Source organism: Podarcis muralis, chromosome 6, assembly GCF_964188315.1.
Source record: "Podarcis muralis chromosome 6, rPodMur119.hap1.1, whole genome shotgun sequence".
Classification (NCBI taxonomy): domain Eukaryota; kingdom Metazoa; phylum Chordata; class Lepidosauria; order Squamata; family Lacertidae; genus Podarcis; species Podarcis muralis.
Genome location: NC_135660.1, coordinates 39,203,693 through 39,215,122, shown reverse-complemented (window position 1 = coordinate 39,215,122; position 11,430 = coordinate 39,203,693). Strand labels below are relative to the sequence as shown.

At 42.4% G+C, this 11,430-nt stretch overlaps 1 protein-coding gene across 2 annotated transcripts; it reads left to right on the top strand.

Annotated features, from left to right (window-relative positions):
• Positions 1-370: 370 nt before the first annotated feature.
• On the top strand, positions 371-11,430 carry AGXT (alanine--glyoxylate aminotransferase). 2 transcript variants are annotated; one of them, XM_028730790.2, is made up of 11 exons: positions 377-1,329; positions 2,391-2,583; positions 3,920-3,984; positions 4,262-4,362; positions 5,167-5,237; positions 5,972-6,056; positions 7,485-7,580; positions 8,062-8,131; positions 9,117-9,212; positions 9,877-10,005; positions 10,392-11,430. In XM_028730790.2, the coding sequence occupies exons 1-11, from the start codon at positions 1,063-1,065 to the stop codon at positions 10,497-10,499; spliced, it is 1,281 nt and encodes a 426-aa protein (XP_028586623.1). In that variant the 5' UTR covers positions 377-1,062; the 3' UTR covers positions 10,500-11,430. The 2 variants fall into 2 exon arrangements, with proteins under 2 accessions (XP_028586624.1, XP_028586623.1); XM_028730791.2 differs by lacking the exon at positions 7,485-7,580 and having other exon boundaries at positions 371-1,329.

Below are 11,430 nucleotides of genomic sequence, written 5' to 3'. Positions count from 1 at the left end.
GTGAAGTTGTAGCATCTGTCCCCAGACTGCAAGACAGTCAGGACACAGTTGTGTGTAGTGAATTGTTGCTTGTCTCCTATTAATTGCCTTTTGCCACTTTCAGCTTTACCTGGTTACTTCAACGTACAGAAGCAGTATACCTCTGTGAACCAGCTGCTCTTACAATATGTCTGCATAGTACTTATTTCAGTTATTAGATGCACTCATCTGCAATTCCCTTACATGTCAGGGACTGGCAGAATGCTGACGAGTGCACACAGGGAGAAAGGGGGCTGGTGTCTGACTCGGGAGAGGGGGCTAGTGATTTGTGGGGAACTGTACCAGGCAGGAGGCAACAGTCGGAGGCAGAGGGAGCTTCAGAGCTGAAGGGTGGATCACAGGATGGGTTGGAGGGAAAAGAAGGAGCAAGTCAGGCAAAAAAAGGAACACAGAATAACACACAGGTCACCCTATTTCTTGCGAGGAGGGGGGATTTCTTCAGTCAGGCTCTGCCAATAAGCAGGCAAGCACAGTTACTTGTTAACCCCATTATTAATCTAGAATTCACTGTTCCTGGCAAACTATAACCAGCGACTGCTCAACATGCCAGTGTTAGACAACTACAATAAAGAATAAAACTTCAATTTTATATAGTTTCAGGGATTTCGGACAGAACCAAACATAATGGTCCAGTTGTCCAGTTTCTCTCCGTTCTGTGAGGGAAGCAACTTCTACAGAAGTTGAGGCAGCATAGGAAGCTTCTCTGTGTTGCCCCAAGAACAAGGAAAATAAGTCTCCTTCAGATCTTTGTTTGCATGATATTTAACTGTCCAGCTTCTAACAGGTGTAGAATTCCCAGGCAAGGAAGGCCAAAGGCATTAGATAGCACAGAACTCGCTGGGAGAAAACCAAGGAGTAAGTAAGTTGGAGGCTGTGTTCCAAAGATAAGCTCATATTCACAAGGAGCCTGGAGACCAATGACAGTCACTGGAAGATTTTTCAGAAGAGGAGAGAAACAAGAGGGAGGTGTGCTAGCATTTATCTGATCTAAGATCTGTTTGTTTTGCTCAACCCCAGCTTGCCATGTATTTAAGGTCAGGGGTGAGCAGTGTGTTCCTAGTGCTGCAAGCAGCAGGTTGGACTCCTGTTCGGCGGCCTCTGGTTTTAACTCAGTGTTGCCGTACCATGGCTTCTCAAAACCTATCTCTGCCACCTCCAGCACCTCTGCTACAGCCACTGTCTGTTCCAGACAGGTTATTGCTGGGCCCTGGGCCCTCCAATTGCCCTCCACGGATCTTGTCTGCAGGTTGTCGACAGCTCATAGGACATGTCCACAAAGAGATGATCCAGGTAAGAAATAAAATCCTAATTCCTTGTGTGCTCCTACTTCAGCTTCTACTTAATGCTTTTCCAGCTTTCAAGTATCACCCTGACTATTTAATTATTCATTAGTCTATGGATTAATTTTTTTAATCAGAAGTAATGTTCTTAACTAATACAATCTAGATTTATAGAAAATCATTATTATTTAGCCACAGAATTTCTTGATAACCAGAAGCATGATTTTCTTCCTCTGTAATGGGACTATTATTTCTGGTTATTTCCCCGTTTTTGAGAACTTGATTCCACTGAGCTCATGTGAGTCTCAGGCTTTCCTCTAATCTAGATCCACTAAGCATATATAAAACTTTGAAAACCCAACTCTTTAAATCTAGACAAACTTCTGCTATTTAGATCTCATGGTGCTTATTCCTCTGTATGTCAGTCAGGAAGACAGATATTCCTTTGAGATCCATTACCCAGAAAGGATTGCTAACTATTCATGGGAGTGATCTCAGGCTTAGTAGCAGGCAAATATATCACTAAATTGGAGGCATGTAATTTCTGTGTATAATCTGGCTAGGAGCCATGTTAAGAAATAGGGAGCTCCACGATGACCTGCATTTTGAGGCCCCATGAGAGAGGACTTGTATATAAATACAGACGCCTTCTGTGTTTATGACGCTTGAAATCTGCTCTATCAGAAAACCTACTTAATTCTCACCAGAGTGTGTGAGGCTTTAGGATTCAACATTTCCACTTACACAGGAGCATGGCTGTTCATAAAGTGAGAGTTATCAATGTATCATATGATGCAAAGAAATAAAGAAGCAAGAGCAGGATCTCAGCTGTGGCTGAGTAACTCCACTGTGGGAGTATTCTCTTCTGTAACAGCATTTTGGACTTTGTTCAGCCCTTTCTGGATGTTGTCTTTTGTCCATCAAAGTGTATAGAAACTTTTAATGGGTGCCACACTGTTATCTCTTCCTCCTATGAATGCCACTGTCAGAATCCACAGGCATAAATACACTTGCACTGCCAGCCTTGGGAAAGTTTCTTTGAACACTGATTATCTTCTCTGTTGCCCTCAGATAATGGATGAGATCAAGCTTGGAATCCAGTATGCATTTCAGACACAGAACCCTCTCACATTGGCTGTCAGTGGCACCGGCCATTGTGCCATGGAAGCAGCCTTCTTGAACATGGTGGAGCAGGGAGACAAAGTGCTCATAGCTATGAATGGATTTTGGGGTGAACGTGCAACTGGCATTGCCAAAAGACTTGGTATGTTTTTTGGAACCTTTTCCTTCGAACCTATCATTCCTTTATAGTATTATTTATTTCGTTTATTCATTGCTTACTGCATAAAATGTTTCAAAGTAACTTAAGAGTTGTAAAACCATACTGAATGCAAAATTTGAAACACCAACCACCACCACTCATGTAAGGGTGAGAATAATGGCTGTATAATATGAAATCCAGTGCAACAGGATGTATTGGGGCTACTGCAATCTGCTGTGCAACCAGGCCACAAGAACCTTCTCTGCTAGTGCGACTTGTACACCACTATGGGACTGCAGCTTAACACTTAGTTGAATTCCTCCCAATTTGTTTTTAATAATCAAACGCTTCTTTCCTGCTCCAAGTTTAATCATCATATACTCTGGAGGTTCCCATGGAGCTTGAATGGACTTTGGCAAAGGTGCTGCTATGTACTTGTTAATACATGACCCATTTCAAACAGAAGCGCCTGTGGCTCTCTTAACATAACTTGTTGTGAACTGCTACCAAGTGAGAAGTGATTTGCTGTCTTCCCATCAGTCCACCAGGAATGGTACTCCACCCCTAAACCTAAAACTTGCATTCTCATGTGTTGGTTATTTTGATGGACTTTGTTGAGCTAAATCAGGAGTAGGGAACCTTTTTCGCACCAAGGGTCTGATCAAGAGCTGATTCATTCCCTGCAGGTCAGTTTTGACAGGTGGGCAGGACCATACACCTCTCAAATCACCTGACGTCATAATGCCGTCAAGTAAAAATGTCAAAGAAGCTCACTGTCATAACCAATCAGCTGAACCAACAATCCAGTCTTCAACCTGTGTCTAGATTGTAATTTCTCCTGGTCCAAACCACTTTTCAAATATAGTTTCAGGGTGCACTGAGGCATACTCAGTCCTTATTAGCACACGTCTCATTCCTTTTCAGGGATCAGCAAAATCCAAACTAGTCAAGTGAAGCCTCTAAAAGCTGCTTAGTCAGGCCCTCTTCTTTTAAATCCAAGGAAACTGAAACCCAGTGAAATTACCCTCTATGAGTGATTTTGAGCCAGTCACTATCTGCCAGCCTAACCTACTTCAGAGGGTCATTGTGAGGATAAAATTGAAGTACCAGTGAGGGAAACCATGTACATCACTTTGAGCTCCTTGGCAGAAAGGTGGGATATAAATATAATAATAATAAATATAGAATATTATATCCTACCTTCCCCTAGAAGGGTTTTATTATTATCTAATTGGAATGAATGTTGGTGCTTCACAGGAGCCTTAGGAACAGTTTTGTCCTTTGCTTCTCCTTTAACAAAGTTCAAGTAACATTATTTGTAATCCATTACCTTTTTTAGGAGCAGACGTTCATCAGCTAGTAAAGGCCCCTGGAGAGTGTTTCACTCTAGAAGAAATAGAAAAGGTGAGTAATGTGAGCAAAGTAGCTGAAAGTAGCAGCAAAGAGCATGTTTATTGGGAGAGTTTGTATCCTGAAAGGCAGGATATTATATAGATAATTTAGATACATAAATACAGCTCTAAGTGAAACCTGCAGTCTATGTCTTTCTTATGTAAATGGTTGGGACAACCAGTTCATAGCAATTTAGTCTCCCACCTACTAGGAGAATATTACTGTTCACCTACTCCTCCCCTGTTTTTTTGTCTTGTCTGACTCTTTGCCCCCCTGTTGCCTCTCCTAGGGTTTAGTGACACATGCTCCCTTTTTATTTTTCATCACACATGGAGAATCCTCCACTGGAGTGCTTCAGCCCCTGGATGGCCTTGGAGAACTCTGTCACAGGTCAGTGAGTCATGGAGGTCAAACACGTATTTGCCTCAGAAACAAAGGCCTCAAGGCTGCAGTCTAAGCTGCCTAATTTACTGTGGGCCCACCCATACCTTGGCTTAGTGTGGATTGTGAACCCCTTGTGCCTCCGTTAATTCCCCCTTGCCCATGTGGCATTCTCCTTCAACTACTGCTGTACCACACTTTCTTTTCCCTAAATCCAAAGATTCCCTATGCTTAGAAAATCTGAATAAGAGAGCTGTTATCAATTGCTTAAACCAAATGAAAGACACAAGGAGCTCCACATCTACTATATCTTTTGGAAAGTTGTTTGTTTGTTCACTGTGCATTTGGAGCTCTCTTAATATAGCATAACTAAGTTTTCTTCTGACTCAAACCTCAGTGTTTGTTTTTTTGTTTGTTTAGAATTAATATTCAGTCAACCACAGAAAAAGTACAAGCCTCCATTTTGCTCATTGTGAAACATGGTAACTGGTTGGATAAGGATACTAACATTTACTCTTACATTCTTGTGCACTTCCTGGATACCCACATCTGCCCAGAATGGAAAAGAGAGAGCAGCAGGGGAAGACCAATTGAGTGGGGGGAGAGAGAAACCCAGCCCAGATGCATTCCACCAAGCTCTGCCAACTGGCATCAATGTCTAACAGTGAAATAGCAATGAATATGACTTAAAAACAACAGAATGTGTGGTAGTGCACTTGCACACAGAGAAATCTGATCTAGATGACCTTTTTGCAAGTTAAGCCCTGCCTTCCATAGCATGCTAAATCTCTATTCTTTCCTTCCTCGTTTTAGATATAATTGTTTACTACTGGTGGATGCTGTAGCATCACTGGGTGGAGCTCCAATTCTTATGGACCAGCAAGGTGAGCAAGATGTAACAATCTGTCATTGTAGCACAAATGTTTACCATTGATGTAGAAATGGTTTGAGGTTCCTAATCAGAATAACTTGCATCTTTCCTTCATCATCATTGGAGAAGGCAGAAGATAAAGGCAGAAGATTTGCTAAGAGAAGAGGAATACAAAATATAGTATAGGAGATGCTCTCTGGCCTTTGCCACATTCTAGAGGACAAGTAGGTAAATCTGAAACTAGTGTCCAAGCTTCTCCCTAAGTATATGAAAGTCTTCCCCAACTTGGTGTCCTGCAGATGTTCTGGATTACAACTCCCACCAGCAAGAAGTGCATCCAAAACATCTGGAGGTCACCAGGTTGGGGAAGTAATTTATGACATTAGTAATAAACAAACAAGTATCTTGCCTAACATCTCAATTTTTCCTCCCATGGACTACTTGAAAATTGCAGAGGGTCTTGGCAGACCACTTAATCATTTTCATGCCTGTTATAGCAATTGTAATGCACTGTGTTAGGTGCTGTATGATTATTTGTGTTTTTACAGACATGCAATGGAAACTTGTGGTCCACAGGCCACCATTTGAGAAGCACTGCTCTATACATATTGCACTTATATTGGCTTTATTTCATTTTTAATTGCCACAACTTTCCACAAACAATCCTGGTAGCACAGAACTGACCAGGACATCTGCCATAGTGAAGGAACACTTATTAACATTTTTTCTCCCCTGTTGAGCACACAGGAATTGACATCCTCTACTCAGGCTCCCAGAAAGTCTTAAATGCACCACCTGGTGCTTCACCCATTTCTTTCAGCCAGAGAGCAAGGTAAGCAAAAAAATATTTGCTTTGGGGAGATGTTATTTCCAACTGGATGTTAGGCAAGTCAATGCTTTATAGAAGACAGTCATTGAGATACGGGAAATGATAGGAGGCTCATTTCCCTCCTAAAGACACTGAGCTGGATCCAAAAATGGACTTCCATGTGCAGAAGGGGTCCTCAGCTAACCAAATAACTGCTTTATACCTTGGCACTAGGGACGCGGGTGGCGCTGTGGGTAAAAGCCTCAGCGCCTAGGGCTTGCCGATCAAAAGGTCGGCGGTTCGAATCCCCGTGGCGGGGTGCGCTCCCGCTGCTCGGTCCCAGCGCCTGCCAACCTAGCAGTTCGAAAGCACCCCCGGGTGCAAGTAGATAAATAGGGACCGCTTACTAGCGGGAAGGTAAACGGCGTTTCCGTGTGCGGCTCTGGCTTGCCAGAGCAGCGATGTCACGCTGGCCACGTGACCCGGAAGTGTCTCTGGACAGCGCTGGCCCCCGGCCTCTTGAGTGAGATGGGCGCACAACCCTAGAGTCTGTCAAGACTGGCCCGTACGGGCAGGGGTACCTTTACCTTTTACCTTGACACTAAAGTGTTGTGAGAGAAGAATGAAGCTCATCCAAAAATGCTCTTCAGCTTCTGCAACAGCTTGTTTATGCTCTACATAAACTCTACAAATTATCAAAAATGCCATGGTGTTTTCCTACCATTCCATTCTTTGGGTTCAACTCACTGAACTAAGTGACCCCCACATCTCACAGAATTCAACCTCTGTGCCTTCTTGCAAGCTCCAGGTTCAAGCACCTCATATTATCTACATTTTCCTGCTTGTTTCTAACAAAGGGGCTAAGTGAGGCCACATGGCATTGAAAATCCCACATGAATCAATTCCACTGGGCAATACTATTATATACTTCCCAATCTCCCAACTGTGAGTGGTTTCCATGGAATAAAAGTCACTGGAAAGTAATGGCATTTGTGATCTAAAGCTGAATTTACATGCACATAGGCTCAGCATGAGATGGAAAGTTCACAGCATTACTGCTCTAATAGTCTGCCCCTCTACTGGGTTACTAATAGACTCCTTGATGCCAAAGTACTGGATTCTCATGGAGAGAAAATCAATACCTCTATGACTCTTCCAGGTTCTGTTCTGGCACTGCCACTCCATTGCTCTTTCACACACACACATTAGCACTATTTAGTCTATGTGGAAACTAACTATGTTGTTGGATTCCAACCCCCATCAACCTCAGCCATCATGGCTAATGGTTAGGGATGACAGAAGCTGAAGTTCAACATCTGAAGAGCCAGTTTCCTCCCTCCACTGAACTGTGAGGTTTACAGCAAATACACTAGGGGTAGGAGGTGCACAAAGAATGTGATTCACTGGTAGATTTCCTTCAGGTGATCAATATTTGCATTTGCATTTTGTCAGGAAGAAGATTTACAGTAGGAAGACGAAACCAATCTCCTTTTATCTGGACATGGAGGAGCTGGCTCAATACTGGGGCTGCAACGATCAGCCAAGAAAGTGAGAGCTAATTCTATGGCTTCTCATTCTCCTCACTTTTAAAGTAGTTTCCTGGCCTCCAGAAATGGATTAGGCCCTGGACCATTACTGAGCAGCAGATCTGCACTACCATTTCTTCCCCCAATCTTTCTATCATATGGCTCGGAAAGCAGGTGGGGTAAGAGAAAAGGCTTTGAATGGAAATATGGCAGGGAACAGCTCATTCTCTCACATGCAACTCTTGGGGAGGGAGGGAGACAGAGAGCACACTTGCTGCTTGCTTACAATTCAAAGCACAAAAACAAGCACTGGGCAGCACCTAGTTTGACATAGGCTTCAATTGAGAATATGACAATACTTCCTCGCTTCACTTTCCTGTCACTATTTTGTTTTGGCATGGGGCGGGGTGTTGATAGGTAGGATATATATTGTGAAGCAGTTTCTGATAGATTGGTCCATGCAAATTGAGCATCTCCCTTACATGTTGCATGTATCTTTGCAGGTATCATCATACTGCACCCATCAACACGTTTTTCTGTCTGCGAGAAGGCTTGGCAATTCTTGCAGAAAAGGTCAGTCAGTGTGGGAGACTGAAAGGCCTACAGGTTGAAGTAGTAGAGAAACAAAGGAAGATACTGAAATCAAGATATGTCTGCTGCTTAGTTAAGAATGGGCATATTAGAGTGGATCCAGATATTATTCAGCAATCATATTCACTGTGACCTCATTAGTAATAAACTTACAATGCATAAAAAGTCAATGTGTTCCTAAAAGGTGTAGTAGATTAATTTTTGCCCTGAATGTCCATCCAGGACTTCCCAAAGTATTTCTCCCCTATATGATTTTCTGGAAGCAATAATGGTTATAACACTTGTGAAATTAGGGGGGGGGGGGGAGAGGAATGCTGCATAATGTATGAAGCACCTTAGTTCTCATAGAAGGAACTAATATAGAACCAGTATAACCCTTTCTTGAATGGAAGCAGAATGAGGACTACTGAAGGCTGATGCCTGCCTGATGCAATCCTAACCCTACTTACTTGAGCGTACGTCCCATTTTATTCAACAGGACTTACTTCTGAATAGACATGGTTAGGTCTGCAGCCTTAGTTTCTAAGCAAGCCCTTGGTTTATTCACAACTGGTAAGGAGTATATTACTTTGTATGATGCGGACCCTAAGAAACAAATGAGTACCATACTAATTTTATAATGTTGGATGCTAATTGGTCAGAACTGACAAAGCCAAACTCAATTACAAACCTATCATTTTTAAAGATGAAAGGGTAGTATCCAACTAAATAATTCTGCTAGCGCATACAGTTTTGGCTGCAGAACGCAACTTCCTCTCCCTGCTCACAAAATAACATATTTTGGGGGCACATGAGAGAGAGGAAATTCCAATGCACAGTCAAAGGTACTTGTGATAGCAGAACTGTTTAGTTAAATACCCACCCACTGTGTCCATCCTAATATAATATGCCTGCTATGTAGAGATAGTTGCATTTGAAATAGTTTTTATTTCCTACACATGAAAATAAAAGTGCATTTTGTATACAGGGGCTAGAAAATTCCTGGAAGCTTCACAAGGAGAACAGCCTGGACCTGTGTGCAGGGCTACAGAAGTTAGGCCTCCAGCTTTTTGTGAAAGAACCGGTAGGATGCAAACCACAATAATTAACTCCACATTCTGTGCTGAGTAATCACCATTGAAATGAACAAGAGAACTAAGTTGTATGTGTGCTGCTGCATTTTATAGGACCTGCTTTGAGATGGATGGAGAAAGGAATAGACAATGACAGTAACTGCAGGCCTGTTGAATATTATATACCGAGGGTAATGAGGTATGAGAAGGGAACCAGAGATAAGCCAGAGAGACTTTGTTCTAGCAACATTAGTCTATTAACTTAGGCTGGCACTAAGGCAATAGTGTTTCCACAGCTGAGTGTAGTTTGAAAGCAGGATAGCTGATCATTTACTGCATGAGCATCTCACTTTTCAGCACCAATCAACAGGTAACTAGAAATTATAGCGAAACCAAAATGTACAGGACGGAATGTGAAACATATATGAAGCCAAATTTTAACACTCAGAAACCATTCTCTCTAGCCTTGCACAGAATCAAGCTCACCACAGACAAATGGTCAGTGAGTGGAGATTCCTAGTGTGAGAAGGTCCCATGCAAGCAAGGAGAGAAATCATTAGGGTGAGGGCATTTCATCCAGATGGTGCAGCTTGCTAGAAATCCTGGGAAATTGAAGCATTTACATGCATTCAGAAATTACCTGGGTGCCTTTGACTCATTCTCTTTATTTTTCAGGATGCAAGGCTTCCAACAGTCAACACTGTCTTTGTACCTGAGGGATATGACTGGAAGGAAATCACTGACTACATTATGAAAAGGCATGGGATTGAGATTTCAGGAGGCCTGGGTGCTTCAGCAGGCAAGGTAGATATTGTCTCGGGGCAGTTAATGAGAAATAAACTAAGGTGTTTGAAGACAGGACTGTCTGGTTTTCAACAAAAAGCAAAGCATTTTGTAAATATTTTATTTCTCCACAAACCTGGCTTTTACTACTTTAGCTTTGTGTGTGAAAGCAGATGAATATTCAAACATGTAATCCCCCACCCTAGCCTCTGATGCAGAGGAATTGAAAGAGAAGTGAATCAGTTATTTATACCTCTAATTAGAATTGACCTTATTTACATGGTTTCCATGCCATTGAGATGCTGAACTCAATCACTTTCTCATTTAGACTAAGATGAGGGCTGGGTCTTTCTAAGAGAATGAGTTGCAGAACACTTACTCGATTTTTTATATTATCTCATCACTAGGTTCTCCGAATAGGATTGATGGGCTATAACTCCACTAAATACAATGTTGACAGAGTCCTCCATGCTCTGGAAGATGCTCTCCAGCACTGTCTCAAGAACAAGCTATAAGACCTCACCCCATTGCTTTTTACACAGAAGATCCAGAATAGTCAGTGACACTTAAAACATGCAAGGTATCAGAGGCACATTCCACATAAAGTGCTTTCCCTTTTCTTTATTCCATAATGTACCTATAGTTTACAATTCATGAGAGTAAACTTTGTTTTCACTGCATGCTATACTGCGCACACTTACTAGTGCTGTTATGCCCTTTGTATTTTTCTTCAACAAATGTGTGCTCCCATTGTGCAAGTTGTTATATGCTCATAAACTCACACATATGTCTGGATGTATGTAAATAGAAGAGTCTCTGTAGTTTCTGCCTCTCATTTTGCTGTTGAATCATTGTGTGAAAAAGTCTTGAAAGGATAAGGAAAGAAACACAAAGGCTGGAACCAGATGCCAGTTTTCAGAAGAAAAGCCATAACTTACTGTGAAGTTGCATCAGTGGCGTAGCGTGGGGGGTGCAGGGGGGGCCGGCCGCAACATCTGGGGTTAGGGCAAATCCACAGGTTAGGGGGCGCAAATCCACGGGTTAGGGGGCGCAAATCCACGGGTTAGGGGGTGCAAATTACTTGCCTTGCCCCGGGTGCTGACAATCCACGCTACGCCACTGAGTTGCATGCACTTTCAGTCTGATCAAACAGCTCTTAAACTGTTTTTGAAGAGCTTAAAAAATGAGTACATATGTGCCTCTAGTGTCAATGGTGTGATTATGCCACCTAGCAATGTCTGAAAAGGCTACAACATGTACCTAGCCTACTGACAATAAATTGGATGAAAGCTGGGAGGGGGGGAATCACCCCAAGATATGATTGCATGTTAGCTTTAGACCAAGTTTAAAATAGAAGACCTATCCCTAAGCTACCTGTACAAAGTACAAGATGATAAACATCAACTCTCCCACCCCATGCTGCTATTAAAAAGTTTGAATACACAA

What these genes read in the sequence shown, in the direction of transcription:
- AGXT (XM_028730790.2), top strand. Translation starts at nt 1,063, where the DNA reads ATGTATTTAAGGTCAGGGGTGAGCAGTGTGTTCCTAGTGCTGCAAGCA. An exon ending in TCCACAAAGAGATGATCCAG is followed by an intron (nt 1,330 to 2,390) that starts GTAAGAAATAAA and finishes TGTTGCCCTCAG; the next exon opens with ATAATGGATGAGATCAAGCT. An exon ending in TGCAACGATCAGCCAAGAAA is followed by an intron (nt 7,581 to 8,061) that starts GTGAGAGCTAAT and finishes GTATCTTTGCAG; the next exon opens with GTATCATCATACTGCACCCA.